At 38.2% G+C, this 18,617-nt stretch overlaps 1 protein-coding gene across 11 annotated transcripts in view; it reads right to left on the bottom strand.

The window, feature by feature from the left end:
- Nucleotides 1–3,960: 3,960 nt before the first annotated feature.
- The window catches only part of dlgap3 (discs, large (Drosophila) homolog-associated protein 3), a 332,997-nt gene continuing 318,340 nt past the window's right edge, over nucleotides 3,961–18,617 (bottom strand). For 4 of the 11 annotated variants that reach the window (XM_073930873.1, XM_068215143.2, XM_073930872.1 and 1 more), the window contains 7 exons: nucleotides 17,189–17,378; nucleotides 13,953–14,461; nucleotides 13,762–13,856; nucleotides 9,902–10,380; nucleotides 9,654–9,745; nucleotides 7,867–8,013; nucleotides 6,697–7,364 (listed from right to left, as the gene is read on the bottom strand). In XM_073930873.1, coding sequence (XP_073786974.1) covers nucleotides 7,080–7,364; nucleotides 7,867–8,013; nucleotides 9,654–9,745; nucleotides 9,902–10,380; nucleotides 13,762–13,856; nucleotides 13,953–14,461; nucleotides 17,189–17,378 — 1,797 coding nt within the window. In that variant the 3' untranslated portion in view covers nucleotides 6,697–7,079. Of the gene's footprint in view, nucleotides 4,120–5,871; nucleotides 7,365–7,525; nucleotides 8,014–9,653; nucleotides 9,746–9,901; nucleotides 10,381–13,761; nucleotides 13,857–13,952; nucleotides 14,462–17,188; nucleotides 17,379–18,617 lie in introns of those variants that run through there. The other 7 variants (XM_073930876.1, XM_073930875.1, XR_012394581.1 and 4 more) reach the window with 6 other exon arrangements.

The following is an 18,617-nucleotide window of genomic DNA, read 5'->3' as shown; positions in this document are numbered from 1 at the left end:
TATTGTTATAATTATTATTTTATTTAATTTTAGGGCAAACAACAAATTCCTAAATTACAATATGTGAATGTGTGAGGTGAAAAACATCCCACATTTTTATGAGGCGTTAGTCTCGTATGCTCTGTTTACATAAACCTGTTTATTATATAAATATTATTTAATTGTATTTGAAAATTTTATTATGTCTTAATATTTTGTTTTACTTGCATTTACACAGTTTTGACCAGCAGGCGTCACCAAAAATGGCTTTTTGTGAGGACATTTTGTTTTTCAAAAGGTTAATGGAAAACACAGAGTTCAATTAATGAACGTATTGTTAAGAAAAGGAGCAGAACAGAACACTAAAAGCGGACAGCAGTTATTGTACCTTGCTAAAATAGCTTTATAGTAATTTTTAGAAAATGTTTACAACCGTTGACAATATTACATTCTGTGTTTAGGTTTACCACATCACAGTGTGCCATCTCTCTGATTTAATTCTAGTAGACATTGAGCTGTACATCAGTGGCGAGAGACCAAATAAACATGATCAACGTATGCTTCATCTGTGCCATTATTATTTATAAGGCTTGCATCCTTTTGTTTCAACAAACTGGCAAGAGATTCAGATTTATTTCAAATCTGGAAATAATATTGAAAATGGTGAAGATGTCGTAAGCTATTGCAGTTTGGTAAAACAATGTAAAAAGCATAGATACAAAATACCTTGGCACTGTATCAAACATAAATATGTGATTAGAAAAACAAGCAAAGAAAAAATACAACAACCATAAACAGTGATAACGTTAATAATTAAAATGTCCACAATGTTCCTAAAATGCAGTGTTATGAGCAACTTAATGAACATTTAAAGAACAAAAAAGGTTTTTGCTACATCACAAACTGCTCAAACATTTATAAACATATATATTTTTCTATTTAAAGAGGGACATATACTCACTCCTTGTTGTTCATTGGACGTTTTCTGTCATGTGAAAATCTGCACACAACTTCTAGAGGAGATGGGCCTAACATTAGCTGTAAATTTGTCTTCTACCGTCTTCCACTGGTATATCTTCTACATTAGCAGCAATTACGAACAAAAGAATAGATCTAAATCGGGTGGCTCTTTACACACAAACACCCTGGAGAATACAGACTTCTCATAATCATAATGGCAACACTTTTTTTCTTCTCCATTATATATGAAATCATTAATAATACCAGTAATCGTCATAACAATCCATTGAATATTAATAATAACAACTTCAAGATATATTTACTGTACATAATACAACGGAACGTGAGAAGGTATTTGTAATTACACAGTAATTGTTTGTAAGTCTATGACCCATGTAATTTCCAGTGATCAATAATGTGGTATAGAAACCAACGTAAAGTCTACGTCACACTGCTACAAGCTCCTTTGTGCTACGGAGAAATATTTATAATTTAGTCTAGCTAAAACTGTGTACGGCATATACAGAGGCTTCGCCAACACTTTTTTAAGACTCCAGTTTTCAAAGCAAGTGTTTCGCCATCCATTCCTACCTATTCAGACACGAAATGTCTCAATAAGCGACATGTTGACAAGGGAATCTTTACATGATGTAGAGACACAGCCATTAATATTGTATTTGATCCTTCAATATTCTGGAAAATGTTGGTCAAGATAGAAAGGCCATCAAAATAGTTCATTTGAGTGTCTTATTTCTGGTATGTGCCCGAGAAGGCAAGCAACTTGGTGGGGAAAAATGTGATCAGTCTTGCTTGATGTTTCGTTGGTATATCAAAATCAAATGGCCCTGATAAGAGATCATCCTATTTTTCCACACTGGAACCTCCAACAGCATGTAGTTCATAGTCTTTCAGTGATTTGAGAAGGCAGGAAGTCCTTCACAGTGGAAGAGGAAATAGTCTGTTGTGCTTTTCGGTCATCTTAGACTTGCTTTGTCCAAAAAAAAAAAAAGTGTAAGTATAATTACAATAGTTTAAAGCTTACAAAATATGCATCCATAAAATGATGGATATTGTATTCATAAAATGAAATAAATAAAAACTAAAGGCAACAGCAAATAAATTAAATCATACTGCAAATGTCTGAAATAAATCATCCTGAAATTAATTGATTGATTTAAAAATTACAAATAAAAAGAAACTGATTTAGATAGAGAACTGTGGTGCAATTAATAAATACATAAATATAGTCCTGCCTTTTTTTTCTTTCAGACAGGGAATAAAGATCTACGGCTTTTATAGTTTTTTTCTTCTTCCATGGATTAATAAAAGCATGCAGGTTACATAGAAACATCCAGAGTGAGGTGGTTATTAGCTGTAACAAATCAAATAGTTTGAACAATACATATTTTGTGAGTTATATATCTCATATTGAATATAATACTGAATGGTTAGATAAAAAAGCCACACTTAGTGCTGTTAGGCACGTGTAAATAGTCAAGACATAGAAAACAGGTTATATTTTTTGCCTGTGGACAACATGGCAAGCGGCTATCAACCGTCTTTTTTGTCAAAAGTCTTTAGCCAGTCTGTTTCAAGATCGACAAAAAAAATGAGAGGAACACGCTTCTGCAGAGGTGAAGTCTTCGGTTAAGTCCACACAGCTGACACTGCCTAAATTGTAAATTCTTAGACACTTTTATAACATGTTTTAACACCACTTTTGACAACATATGTTCATCTGCTAATCTAAAAATGTACTTTATAAAATATACATCTCTCAATAAAATATTTCCCATCTCATTTCATGGTTAAACATACCCAGAACAAAACAAACTCGTTCATGCAATCAAAATGTTTTACTTAAAAACAAAAAAAAAAAAAAAAAAGGAAAAGAAAATATGATCTCGAGAGTTTGTAAGAATGCTTCTTTATAGTTTGAATTCATCCAAGTTAAAAGTTGGATGCACACAAACATTCCTCCAATCCCATAATTATATGTTAATGCTTCCTTTTGATGAATACAGAAAACTTGACCACCTAATCTAACACATTTTCTTTATAAATAGTTAACTGACGGTATAACACAAATCTCAAACTCAGTGGGTTATATGCACAGCTAGTGTTTTTCAGCCAATGATAAACCTCTGGTGAAAGCTTTATGTGACTATTTTCAATTTTTAACCCAGGTGCATTCTGAAAACGTACCTGTGTGCATACATTTCTGGAGAGTGCTAAATACGTCCCAGGACTTTTGTTTTTTTGCAGTTTTTGTTTTTCGCGAATCCACCAGAGGCCGCTGTCGACTGACTGTTTGACTGACTGAATGACTGACTGATCAATCGACTGACCCAGCCTCCTCCTCGCCTAAACTCAACCGACAAATTTTAAAAAGCAATTCAGAAAAAGAAAAGCTCTTGCCTGATTTTTTGCAAGGGCTGATTTTTTTTTTTTTTTTTTTGGTCTGACCCACTTTCTAAAATCGTTCTTCACCGGAATCATACTGCGTTGTCATGGTCAACTCCTCTCTGCATCTGAAGTCTAGCGACGTACATGGTGAGCTAACTGGACATACTGGTAACAGCCAGAAAGCCGTCTATACAGAGGTAAGAGAAAAGGAAAGGCGTCATACCACCCTGTTCATTTAAAAAAATGTAGTGCAGCCATACTTAATTCTGGCTAAAGAATTCACCATCTCCAGAAATGTTTATTGGGCTTTTTTTTCAGAATGAGCCTTTGTCAATTTCGTAAGGTTCCTTTTAAAGCATCAATTTTGTGATATAATTCAAAAATAATCAATTAAATAGACTTAAGCATCCATTTTTTTTGGTAAATCGTAAAAAGAGACGAAAGACTGTTTAAATAAAGGTGCCTTCATTAGCAGCAGGCTAGCGCAAAAACTCTGAGAAAATATTGAGGTAATTAATTAATTAACTAATTAATTTCCATTTTTCAAAGACATGGATCGAATAAATAAATCGAATACTATTTGTTTGGTCTGAGACCCACTTTACATTGTATCTCAGCCAGGCAGGGAAGATTACTGTTTTTTTTTTTTTGAAAGAAATCAGATCTTAGACAAGGCGATTTTGTATGGGATGACAATTAACTAGAAGCCCCGGGGCTAGCTGACTGAAATTAAAAGTCAGTGTGCATATACCCCATTCCTGGAGGGCCGCAGCTCTGCACAGTTGTTCTCCAACTCTAATCAAGCACATCTGATCCAACTAATCAAGGTGTTCAAGACTTCTAGAGACTACTAACCAGGGGTGCGTTTCCTAAACAACGACGTAACACGCGGCTGAACTATCATAGTACGATGCATCGTTTGGGAAAAGAACGATGTAGTGATGAGTGTTTCCCAAAACCCTTAGTTTCACTTTCGCAGATCCATCGTTTGAACCATGTTAGTTATAACGTAAAACTCCCATAATGATGCTCTTAACAGGGTAGTAAAAACTTCTTTAGAGAAGAACCCCATAATTCCCTCGTGCAAATTATATTGTTTTATACAAACAAGTATTTAACATAAAATCCAATATCAGTTTTGGTTAAATCATTCACTCGTTTTACATATTAATTGAAATGTATGTTAATGGCACATATAGGGCCTGTGTTTCCTTTACAGATATTATTGAGAACATTACTAATTCTATTCTAAAACATAAAATCACTTACAAAAGCTAACACATATTCTAATATCATGAATAAATCATATAAATAAATAAAATTATAAATAAATAAATAATGAGGCTATTTATTAGGAAATGAAATTTAATATTTATTAAGAAATATTAAATACTATTAAAAATATTAATGATAACGGTCACACTTTACAATAAGGTTCATTAGTTAATGTTAATTATTGCATTTACTAACATGAACAAATAATGAACAATACATTTACTACTTTATTTGTTCATGTTAGTTAACGTTAGTTAATGAAAATACAGTAGTTCATTGTTAGTTCGTTAACTCATGGTGCATTAACTAATGTTAACAAGCATGGACTTGGATGTTAATGCATTAATAAATGTTCAATTATGATTAATTAATGCTGTATATGTGCTGTTCATGATTAGTTCATGTTAGTTAATGCATTAACTAATGAACCTTATTGTAAAGTGTTACCAAGATAATGATGATGATTATTATTATGTAGGATATTGTTTATTTATTTTATTATTTTTGAAAAGTGTACTTTTACAATTTGACACATGCAAACCACTGCAGAATTGCTCTAACCAACAGGCCCATGTCATATACAGTACAGATACTTAATAAATAATCTACTATAAATTAAAAGCATTAACGTATGCTATGTTTTTTGTTTTCACAAACTTTGGAGACGAAACATAAATTCCGCTTTTAAATAAAAGGTCACCTATAGCTTTCGTCATGAGCCATGGCTGTGTTCAAAATTACATCAATGTTTTCAAAGCGCATTGTGAAGGGAGCGCAATTCTAAACATGAAGATCATTAAAACTGATCTGTAAAAATATTTTAAAAACAAATGACATGCAAGAGAGATGACTTGAACGTTTTTTTTTAATCATCCCAAGTTTAAATTTTAGAATGTTCTAACAAGTTTAAATATTCTAAAATCGAATAGGGCATGGGGGATAATTGGGAATATAACACAGCCAGGAACTGTTTCTAGCTACAGCTCCAGAGGTGTTCTTGCAAGCATACAAGTTTGCTACGCAGTTTGAGAATGTTCGTTTTTGACGACAGACTTGGGAAAAGAAAAATCAACGAACTACATTTGTGACAATGGAATTTGCGACCTTAGTTAGCTAACAATGGTTTTCAGAAACGCACTTCAGGTGTGATTTAGAGGTAGTTAGAGCTAAACTATGCAGAGCTGCGGCCCTCCAGAAATTGATTTTGAGAAGACTGTTCTAAATCAATCGCAAAAGACGCAGCACTTCCGCATTGAAGAATAAGGTCAATTACAGATCAAAGATTTGTTTTTGTTTTTCTAAACAAATTTAAAGAATGATATTAATTTATTTAGTTTTAGCCTCGAATAATTAAAAGAGGGAAGTAACAAAAAAAAAAAAAAACTAGAGGAAAAAAATGAGGCCACTAAAAAATAGTACTAATTATTTAAAAAAAAAAGAGAGATTTGATTAATTTCTCAAAAATTATTAATACAAACAAAACTAGAAAGAACAAATAAAAAATGCAACAAATTAAAGGAGCTATGCAAAATGTACAAGCTACATTGATTTCATATTAGAGGGTTTGTTATAAAAAAAAGGCAGAGGGATGCGATGAACGAGATGCTTCCTCTACTCTCTGAATGCTCATTTTTCAGTGTGCGGGTCAAGTGTGAAATTGAGGATTGTCTTCTGCACCCCTGGGACAACCGCTGCTGTTTTTGAAGTCTGATGATGTAGACTGTCCTGTTTCAGGAAGCGTGGCTGTTGCCTCAGAGCTGTAATTTTTTTTGTTGTGTTTTTATCATCTTTTTTTTTAGGAGCGTGTCTTGGGCGGCAAGAAGCCTGAATGCAATCGCAATAAGATATTGCACTATACAGGAGAAGGATCCCTGTGAAAAACAAAATGATAACTGGCTTTTTTTGTTGAAAAAGGCATTTCTCTATACTGCAAAAGATGTGTTTTCTACTGCACTGGCCCAGTATTACATTAGGGTGCATTGCTCTACTCTGGCCACAAGAGCGCGCTAGTGTCACAGTGAAAGAGGCTACGTCCGCCACACTGTGGAACCAATGAAGAAACATACACAGCCAAGATTATATCAAAACAAGATCTATTATTTAAAACAACAAGATAAGATCCTCGTAATATATGATATTGCACCCGTATGTGTTGGCGTGGTTCATTAAAACAGTCCTAAGATTTCTCATATATTTTGTGGACTTACAAAAATCTCAATCTTCAAACACTTGGTTGTGCTGGTTGAGCCCTTTTTTTCGGAGAATAATAACACTTGCTCAACAAAATAAAAAAAAAGAAGACGTGTAAGCTCGCATCCGAACACCAGCAGCATACAAGTAGGCCATCTCTAGTTCTCCATCAAACTAAAAGGAAAAGTAATTGCACTCGCTCTCTGGCCGCCATCTTGTTACGTCTGTGCAGAAGAGTCGTAGTGGTTGTTTGGAGAGATCCGACAGACTCAGAGTCTCGTCTGAGCCTCCGTGATGTAGATCTCGATGCTGTCGGCGCTCTCCGTCGCAGAATTCTGCCGGAAAGAGGCTGAGCGTTTGGTCTGGAGAAGCCTGCGGCGAGTCTCCAGCTTCTGCCGGTCACCTACATCCAGCGATTTCTCCCGCTCAGGCAAGCTACGTCCACGCGAGACCACCAGCATGCCTCCGGATTCAGCGGTGCTGTCGGCCCGTAGGCTGCCAGTTACGCCGCCGATGGGCTTCTTTGGTAATGGAGGTGGAACCTTCTTGTCCTCCTGAGAGGAAGAGCAGGGAAGTGGCGTGACAGCATGGATGACCAATGCAGGGATGGACGGAAACGCAAGGAAGGACACCGAAAACGCACAGGTACAAGCAGAGAGGATGGAGACCAGGACATATACGAAGAAGGGACGGCACCATGAAGTTGCAACAAAACGATGGTTTGGATTAGTGTATTTAGGATGAGACATGACATTGTGGAAGCAGCAGATAGTAAAAGAAAAGAAAACAGAGAAATTAGTTACACATTTGTTAGGTTTTAATATCTTAGAGAAAATCAACAGCTTGTTTTTTTGGGCAGTAAATCAGCTGTTATTCCAGAACATGCATGTCTGTTTTTTTTTGCCCTCTACTTTAGTTCCTTTTCTTGTTGAGGTGTTTGTGTGATAGCAGGGAGTTGCTGGGACCCAGTACATGAGCGCTTCTCCTGCCCACTGCTGTTTTGGCACTGGAGCGGAGCTGTGCACTGACTGGAGCAGAGCGAATCTCCACTCTCACCTTCTTCTCAGGAGGCAATCTCCAGCCTGAGTCCTTCAGCCGCTGCAGGTCCTGAAACTTCACCCTGACGTCCTCGATGGCTAGCTGGAGGAGGTCCCAAAAACTGGCCAGATCCTGAGTAGTGGGCTGAGGGTATGATGAAGGATCCTGTGGGAAAAGATTGGTACGGTTTGTTATTATTGTGCACTGACACATTATTTGTAGATCAAAATAATTAAGCACATGCTAGAAGATGCAATTCTTGCTTTGCTTGATATTTATTTTCATTCATTTTCCTTCAGCTTAGTCCCTTATTACTCAAGCGGAATGAACCGCCAACTATTCCGGCATATGTTTTATGCTGCGGAAACCTTTCCAGCTGCAACCCAGTATTGGGAAGCACTCATACACTCTAATTCCCTCTCATACACTACAGCCAATTTTGTTTATTTAATTGATCTATTGCGCATGTCTTTGGACTGTGGGGGAAACCGGAGCACCCAAAGGAAACCCACTCATACATGAGGAGAACTTCACACAAATGCCAACTGACCTAGCCGGGACTCGAACCAGCTACCTTCTTGCTGTGAGGCGACAGTTCTAACAACTCAGTCACCGTGTCGCTGATATTTATTTATTTATTTTGTAGATTTTTGTCTTTAAAATGTATTAATTTTCCTTCGGCTCAGTCCCTTTATTCAGCAGGGGTTGCCACAGCGGAATGAACCGCCAACTTATCCAGCTTATGTTTTACACAGCGGACGCCCTTCCAGCTGTATAGCCAAAATATACAAAGAAAGAGTACTAAATAGGGCTATCATGATTGTCAGTGATGTGATACATTCTTTAACAAACACCTTCCAATTGTGACCATCAGGTCGTCGATATTGTGTTCCGAGATGTCTACGAAATAGGACAAAATGATCATTTATACCTCAATAATAAGTTTTTAAATTCCTCCTCCTCTGTAGCAGTTGACGGCTAGTAGGCTGGATGTTTATTTACAGTAGGGGTACCATGTTTTTAAATGATTTATTTATACAGTTGAAGTCAGAATTATTAGCCCCCCTGAATTATTAACGCCCCTGTTTATTATTTTCCCAAATTTCTGTTTAACGGAGGGAAGATTGTTTAGCACATTTCTAAACATAATAGTTTTATTAACTCATTTCTAATAACAGATTTATTTTATCTTTGCCATGATGACAGTAAATAATATTTTACTAGATATTTTTCAAAACTCTTCTATACAGCTTAAAGTGACATTTAAAGGCTTAACTAGGCTAATTAGATTAACTATGCAGGTTAGGGTAATTAGGTAAGTTATTGTATAATAATGGTTTGTTCTGTAGACTATTGAAAAAAAAATTAGCTTAAAGGGGCTAATAATTTTGTCCCAAAAATGGTTTAAAAAAATTTTCAAACAGCTTTTATTCTAGCCGAAATAAAACAAATAAGACTTTCTCCAGATTAAAAAATATTATCAGATATACTGTGAAAATTTCCTTGTTCTGTTAAACATCATTAAGGAAATATTTAAAAAAGTTGTAAAAAATCAAAAGGGTGCTAACAATTCTGACTTCAACTGTATATATGCCAAATGTGAAATGTCAGAAGTCTCTGTGAGAGTATGCTGCAAATGAAATTTCCCTACGAGGACAAATAAAAGTTAACTAACTAAATAATTTATTTATTTATTGTTTTTTATATGTTATGCGTATTTCTTTACTACATAGTTTACTTAGGCTCCAGAAAAAAGTAAGTAAGGTCTCTTTTGCCCACAACAAAAGGCATTACAAAGCACTCACCACACTCTGTTGGCACATCCTGAAAAACTGCTGGACTCTTTGTGACATGAGCATCTGAGCACTGCCGACAGCTCCTCTGATGAGTTCCAACACTAAAACACCAATCAGAGGGCGAAACAAACAGCATTTAGACAGAAAGAACTGTTCTGTGGGGTAAAAAGCAGATTCAAGACCCCGTGAAATCAAAATGAGTGTTTTGATTCTGTTTGTCCATGCTCCAACCATCATCTCCGCTATTCCTCACTCACCCTCTTCCGGCAATTCATTCGTCTCTGCCTCTCTCTCCATGTTCTGGCACCATCCCTCCATCCTCTCCACCTCTGTCTGCAGGAGCCGGAGGAAGAACTCTCCATCTCGTAAGCAAGGCGAGGCTCGGCCTGAATCTGGGAGGCTCCGGGGGCCCTCGCTCCATCCTCCCACTCCACGCTCGGGGGCCAGAGGCAGAGGGGAGTGAGAGCGGGGCAGGGCCCTTAGTTCTGGAGGGCCGGGTTCAGTGGTGTACCCACTGTGGTAATCCTCACGGTAGGCCCATTGGCCCTGTGTGTGTACAGTGCGATACTCTGCAAACTGACTGGCTGATTCTGGTTCAGATGAGTGGCGCTGGAATGAGCAGCCAAACTGCAGCCCCTTGTCTTGAGTGGGGACGGTCAGTCCTCCAAAGCCTTCTGTCTCAAGATCAGCCTGGACACTTGCCGTTACGCTGTTGGAGCGTTTGAAACGTGCTCGTCTGGAACAAACAACAACATGACCATTAAACTTACCAGCAGATTGATATATAGACATTCCTGTAGCTCAAATATGATGAATGATACTATCAATTCCAAGGTTGAGTGTTCACTCTGTGGTAAGCAACAATAACTCATAAAATGCAAACCTTCGAATCAATGTCACTTTAGATGAAAGCATCTGCTAAATACGTAAATGCATAAGTATGACATACCAGTGGTTCTCAATTCCAGTCCAGCACCCCACAACTCCAATAGTATCTTGATGCAGCTTTGATTATGCAAGCTGAAAAGTCTCGGACTTGCAATGTCAGACACAATGCATGGTGTAGGGCAGGGGTGGCCAATCCTGTTCCTGGAGATCTACCTTCCTGCAGATTTCAGTTGCAACCCTTATCAAACACACCCGTCTGTAATTATCAAGTGGATTTCAGGTCTTAAATAATTGGTTCAGGTGGGTTTGATCAGGGTAGGAGCTAAACTGTACAGGAAGGTAGATCTCCAGGAACAGGATTGAGCACCCCTGGTGTAGGGTGTGCGCATTAAAAAGCATTGCATGCAGTTCAGCTTGCAACTGCAGCAGGTCTGCATCCAGACCCCTCTCAACAAGTCTGCTTTTTGCATGCCTCTTTTGTTATTGAACATTTAATTAAACCTGATTGAGTTAAGCAGTTTGTTAAAAGAGAGCTTCATGCATGAACTGTGTTCTGATTGATAGGGTCCCTACACATTATTTATAGCTCCCTTCTCCCCTCTCCTTCATTTCTCACTACCTGATCAACAGTAATTTAATCCTTTTATTTTTTACTTATGAACAGGGGTGCCCAAACGTTTTCTTATAAAAGATCAAACACCAAACTTGATTGAGGGATGTGGGCCAAATATATACCAAACCAAATATATCACATTGTATAACATTAAATTTGCCTTGGGTAATTTCCTAATTTATTCACTAATATTTAAAAATAACATGAAAAATGTGGCTTTCAATTATATTAATTCATGCTGCATAATTTTAACATTTTATAATAAACTTATCATTACAGTAAAAACATAAACAATCTCATTTATAGCGCAATGGAGTTCAATGCTGAAAGCATTAATCGACCTGCGCTTGCCTTTGCCCTGATTTGCTCGCCGATGCCTTGTGCATTGCTGTTTGTCATGAGACATTTTTTTTAATTTTAAAAGTTTGATTCATTTACAACATTTAATTGAAACATTTAATTTTAGTAGACGTTTTTTGTAGCTCATCAATAAAACAAAGAAACAGTTATGTTCGAATCGAAATAGCAATCTCTGTCAAAGGCATTTGCCCCAACCACATTCTCATCAGTTTCCCTCTAGTTTCAGATAGGATCAAGTTTGAACATGTGATAAGAGAAAAATACAAAATTTGCAGGCGCAAGGACAGAAATCGAGAAACACTGAAATTTAGTAAAATGATGAACAATATAAATCTAATGGCACAATCAAATCACAAGTGGATGACACTAAATCAAGTTGTAAGCAGGGCTCAAGCTTTTCTACTTTCTACCATTTACAAGGGTAGTTAAAAACTCCAAAAGACCTTCTGCTGACCCAGGACATGATTGACATGGGATGTTTTTAGAAAGCACACCAAAACAAGATGTTCATACTTTGCTTTGTTGTGGCAAAACACAATGATTATGATTAAAATCATGGTAGACATCTTCATGCTTTTCATTCACTTGCTTGCCCGTTATCAGCAAGGTTTGTTTGATTCTCAGGCAAAGCAAGAACTGATAAAATGTTTACCTTCAATGAAATATACAGTAAGGCCCAGTCTCAATTCTCCCCCTTTGCCCTTCACCTCACCCCTCGTTTTGCATTTTCACGTCAAGTGGTAGGAGTGTCCTAATTCTCTTTAGCTTGAAGGGTTACGGCTAAGGGAAAGGGGTGAATATCCCTTTGAATGAAGATTTTTCAGGACCACACTCAAAACCAAAGGGTAAGAAAATTTCCCAGAATACACCAGCCACAATGGCAGTATTGCTGAACCCGGAAGTAAAGAGATCCACAAATTAGTATTTTTTTGTCCATATTACGAATTTTTACAACAAACAAACACATGTTTTAATACATTCATAACCGTGTTCTTGTTTTACCATCATGCTTAAAAAAATCTAAATTTCCCAATCTATAATCTATAATAATAACTCCTGTATAACAGTCACGCAACATTCTGACACTCGACGATGCTCAAATAGCCTGTCAAAAAAGTCTAGTGGCTGGGAATGAGCTTTTTCCAGTGTCTGCTTTAATGTAAGTGTTTTTTTGTGTGTTTGCATAGATGAATATGGCCACTGTGTAAAGGCACAGTACAGTAACGATCTTATTCTCACATTATATTATTACGATGACACAATATATGCCTTCAGTGATTTTCTGAAGATAAATATCAAAACATAGCACAACTGGAAAAACTACAGCAGTCATGATCGTCTGATCTCATATGAAACAAGAGATTGCAATGACATATGATGACGTGTGCAGGTGCTGTAGTGTTGTCCCAATTCTTAGGGATAAATTTTGAAGCCCTTCCCCTTAACCCTCGGTTGTAAGGGCCAAGGGGAAGGGGTACAAAAATAGAATTGGGATTGGGCCTAAGTAACTGTACAAAAATCATCTGCCAAATGCAGAAATATGAACAGAATAAAATACAAGACACATGACTCTAATGACTTTAAACTAACAGGGTTTCTTCTAAATAGAGAAAGAAACTGACAGGGGGAATTAAGACACAATAACAGGACACAAAGCATAACGAGCTTATTCTTGGATGAGTGACAGTGACATCATTTCACAAGTTTGCCATGTTGCGTAATGGCTGCCTAATTATACCCTCTCACCTCACTCCATGTTCCTAGCACCTACACCCACTGCATTTGCGTTTACTTGTGTGTGCGTGTGTGTGTGTGTGAACCTTGCACCTGCACCTCTTGCTCATCTAACACTGTAAAACATTCACACTCCACCCTAACTCAGAAATAAACCAGTCACCCCTGATCAGAAGAATAAAGCGAAATATAACTGAAGAGTCTATGAAAGCTTTTAATCTATGTCTATTTAATCTGAAATAATGTCAAATGCTAGTGCATTCCAATGATTAGACTTTACAATAGGTTAACCCTGTACAAAATGTCTTCAAATTCAAACAGTGAAACCTCCACCGACCACTTGTGGTCAGATCAGTGAAATGGATGTAAACTCCAGGGGGAAATGGCTCTGTAAGGAGCCCTTTTAACTTCCTGTTTTAGTAAAAATAACATGAGAAGTATATCTCTGCTATTGCACAACATTTACAAATGTTGCCGAACTTTCAGAGGCTGAGAAAAAAAAATAATACAAGCTAGATCTACCTCTTGTCATCCTCCACCTGAACCCCTATGGAATGCACCTCTCTCAGCGCTTTCCCTTCAGGGTCTGAGTCGGACAATGTCTCTGAGCTGTCCACCTGGAAAACACACAAAGAGACATTTAATACAATACTGCACAGGAGAGGGAGAATTCACTATGTTTGAATCTCTCCAGAGATAGTCTCTTCTTATACCTGCACTGCGATAGAGGGTCTCCACTTCCTCCCTCGACCTTCTTGTTTAAACTCTTCCCCAACAGTCAGAGCTTTAGCTAGGGACATACTGTTCTGGGGCAGAGAAGCAGATTTTCCCAGACTGCCTCCAACCCGGTCTCTGGATCCCCTGGGTCCCTCTAGCAGGTTATCGGCCGAGCTGCTGTGTTTCGGTTTCATTGGCCCAGGTCCACTATGATAGGCGATGCTCTGAAGGGCCCTGCCATTCAGACTCTCTGCCGAGTTGCTGCTCTGTCTGACCCGTGCTGTGCCTCCGCCAAGGTAGTGTCCACCTCTAGAAGTACGGCCCCCACTGTTCTCCGTCAGGTCCACTGAGTTACTGTGCTGTCTGGGACGGACCAGAGCTGGTTGTCCTGTACTCTGGAAGTAAGCGTCCTGAGTGGACTCAGTGCTGCTCTGAGCGGTCACAGAGATCATTGGTTTGGACATTCTTGGGGGAAGAGGAGGGGGTCCTTTCCTATATGGGAACACTAGAACAACCAAGATAGAAAGGATTTGCTTAGTCTGTTACTGAGCATGGGTATTCACATTAGATGTCGCCTACTCTCAATTGGTAAGTAATGCGTCATAAGAGCCGCCATTTTATTACAGGGTAGGGCGCCTTTGAAATGAATGTGGGACCAAGGTGCAGTGGAGGACTGGCCATCCAGAGCCAGAGTTATATACACATATATACATATATCTATGATCTGGAGTTTTCCCGGTGGTCAGTACGCAAATATTTTTTTAAATTGCAAAAATTATAATTTGGCTGTACTTTTATACACCAATGAATAAGTGATCACACGGGCATTGCCGACAAAGAGCGAGTGTTTGTGTGCATGGAAATGTATTATCCTCCCTCCCTGAAACATAACCCCTCTCCTGCTTTCACTTCACATTCTAACGGAGGGAGTGATTAGTTTGTGAATGAATCCCTGTTATTCACTTAGCCAACAATAATACATGTTTCTGGCACCTCAGCATCTTGTTTTCATGTTTCATTTGCATTGTTTGCTGATTTTATTCAACAAAATTAGCATAAGCCTAGTATTTAGTGTAAGTTGGTGCTACTCTGCCTTATGGTCAATGCAGTAGGTGACTGTATTATCAGCATCAATAACATTACTTTTGTTGAGCACAAAAGTTTGTAACATATACAAACCTAATAAACAAAATCTTACCTATGAAATGTTCTGCCTTTGTGTTTTGTTTTCTTTGATTGCTTGTTACTACACCCGTACACATCGCTAAAGTCCAGCATTTTCAGACTGGCTTTAGTCTTGACTAATGCGGTAATAACATTTGTCTTGGGAGCACTGTACAAATGTGGCGACGATATTGACGCATGCTCAGGGTCCATATGCGATATCTAGTGTATATATCTATGGTTACTGAGAAGTAACATTTATTTAAAAGATTTAAAATCATTTAAAACATTCAGTACAGAAAGAATAAAACTTTTCCTTTGTGTTATCTCTCCACTGAAAGGAAAACATTATTAAGGAAGACAAAGAGGATAGTGGGGATGCAAGGGTTTACAACATCACAGTGAATGCAGGACCCCAGTGTAAAACGCATAATTGCTGGTCTATTGTATGTTGAGACTAGCATAGGATTGCGGTTGATGTTCTCCAGTATGGAAATTGAGAGTGCTGAGGTACACAAGCATGACTATGCTGGTCCTCCAGCTTGACCAGCACTACTCTAACCATCTTAAAATAGGCTAGATGGACACTAAATTGTTGCTGATTTATGCTGCAATTGAAGTCTCAAGTTCTACAGTGCAAAACCCAAGTCAACTTTATTATATGAAATGAGTGTAGTTAACTCAAAATTTACTGAAAGTTAATTCTACTAATTTGAAAATAGTTTTGAACTCAGGGTTGAAGGTAATGAGTTAATTAAATATGTCATTTCTTCAACTTAAATGGAGTAAGTTTACAGTAGATTTGTTTTTAACTCAAATGGTTTGTAGCAATCGGTTTCCTCGAATGGTTTGAGTTGCCTTAACTTACTGGTGTTTTTACAGTACTCAGTTGGTTTGAGTTCTCATCATTTATTGGGTTTTACTGTGCCCAAATTGGTTCATTTACTCAAATGGATTAAGTCCACAGTACTAGGATCACATTTTGAACTTAAATGGTTTGTTGCAATCAATTTCCTCAAATGAGTTACGTTTTGGGTTTTACAGTGTTGGCCTAGGTCAAACCTGTTAGCAGAGCAATTAAAAAACATCTAGACAAGCCAGTGGCACAATTATCGATTAAAATCCACCCCAGCGCCCATCCCAGCCCCCCCAAAATGTTTGCATGCATAAAGATATTTGCAAATGTACTTTTTATATTAAGAGCGTCTACAGTATATGAAAATCTGATCATGTACATTTATGCTTTATATCTTTAAACTTGAATATTAGCATTAAAAAGGTTTAGATGCATCCTTTTAGCATAAGTAACATCTGCTATCACACACACACATTCACTACCCTTTTGAGAGCAGAGACATGAAATTCAGTGGAACACACTTGGAGATTAAAGGAGTTTTTAAAAAGCATGCCTAAGCCCTCCTTCCATCTTTCTTGTCGTCTTCTCATCCCTCTCTCTTAAAAAACACTCACACTCCCGTGTGTGTCATAAGTGTTGCCTTGGGAAACTGCAGATGGATGCTTTTGACACTTCACAAGAGCTTTAATAAATCTCCTGTGAGGTTCTCTACTCTAAACGAGAGAATAAGGGACAATGGGGGGGGGGGGGGGGGGGGGGGGGGGGTGAGAGTCAGCCAAAAGATACAAAGAGAGAATGAAATGTGATTGCAATTATAACCATGCAGAATTAATTTTTAAACAGATTTTGGCTTTTGTCCTCTCTTTGGATTTTGTCATATCAGTTCTTTTCTGTATTACATTGATGAGATTAACGCTGCCACTATAATCTTGACTACAACCCAAGGGATAGTCAAGGAGACAGATATGTCTCATGAGCATTTTGAGCATTTTAAAATGTTTACGATGCAACATTTGTTTACAGTGTTAAAATACTGAGAGCGAAGAGATAGAAGGAAAACGGGTTTTGATCTAAATCCTTTGGCTGAAGCGTGTTTCTCCAGCAATTCCTATGAGACTGATTCAAAAACTCATTAAGTCACTAATCTAATCCCTTAGGCAGCATGGAGACTATGTATACCCACACATACATTAACACAGGCTGATGACTCACCTGCTTCGCCCTTCATGCTCGCTTGTGGGACAGACATGGAGAAGACAGACAGGCAGTCATCATCCTGGGAGCATCCGGCTTGGATTGCTCGTACATAACTGTGACTGCGTGTGCGGAAACATCCAGGTAGATCCAGTGCCTCCACAGCCTGTGATTCCATCTCTCCAAACAGGTTCAGAGTGTCGCCCAGCTAACAACGAAAAATAAAGATCAGGCATCAATTCAGTTTGAAGTCTAGATGTTTCCAGATATAATCCAGAATGTTCAGTTAATGATTAACATTTTTAATGTAACAGCTGAATGTGATCGCACATGTCTGACCAGACACTCTTTGCCTGCCCTAATGAAAAATCCAGCTTAAACCAGCCTAGGCTGGTTGGCTGGTCTTAGCTGGTTGACCAGGCTGGTTTTAGAGGGGTTTTGGCCATTTCCAGGCTGGTTTCCAGCCATTTACAGCCTGGTCTTAGCTGGTCAGGCTGGAAAATGACCAGCCAAATCCAGCTATAACCAGCTTGACCAGCCAGGTTTAAGCTGGATATAGCTGGTTTTGGCTGGACTCCCAGCTTGGCTAGGCTGGTCAAGCTGGTTTTAGCTGGTCATCTTCCAGCCTGATCAGCTAAAACCAGTCTGGAAATGGCTGGAAACCAGCCTGGAAGTGGCCAAAACCCCTCTAAAACCAGCCTGGTCGACCAGCTAAAACCAGCCAACCAGCCTAGGCTGGTTTAAGCTGGATTTTTCAGCAGGGTGGATTAATTCATTCATGTAAAACACCCTAAAAACAACCTAGATACACCCTAGGAGCCACCTACAACCAGCAATACATCCTATCATTCACTAAAACACCTAAGACACCACCTAGTAATGACCTTATAACAACATAGAACTCCTTAACTACTAACTAGTTATGCCCTACCAACTAGCAATACATCTATCAGCCACAAGAATGCTCAAGGCATTATCTAGTTATGCCCAAGTGACTATCTACTATGTCTCAATTACCACATAGAACTCCCTAACAGCAACCAAGCCATCCCATATTAACTACCAGCATGGACCACCAGAACACACAAGACACCAACTAGTTATGCTTTTGTAACCATCTAGAAATGCTTAAATATTACCTAGTTGTGCCATACTAACAGAGCATATCAAACCAAGTCACAACATATGCCCTATATAAAGTACAGGGGTGCCTATCAACCTTAATTAAACACACCAGATATAGGTGTAATAAAGGTCTTCAGACTCAATAGCCCCTTTCACACAGTGATACCGGTAAATATCCGGAAAATTTCCGGAACTACTTTACCGGTATATTCAAAAAAGCGCTGTTCACACAGGCGAGGACGTTACGGAAATTTTCTGGAAAAGAGCATTCACACATCCATTCTAAAATACCGGTAAATTCTGACATTATTCACCACAAATG

The sequence above is a fragment of the Danio rerio genome, chromosome 19, assembly GCF_049306965.1.
Source record: "Danio rerio strain Tuebingen ecotype United States chromosome 19, GRCz12tu, whole genome shotgun sequence".
Classification (NCBI taxonomy): Eukaryota; Metazoa; Chordata; class Actinopteri; order Cypriniformes; family Danionidae; genus Danio; species Danio rerio.
The sequence above is the reverse complement of the archived record's forward strand: the minus strand, read 5'-3'. Positions and strand labels throughout refer to the sequence as shown.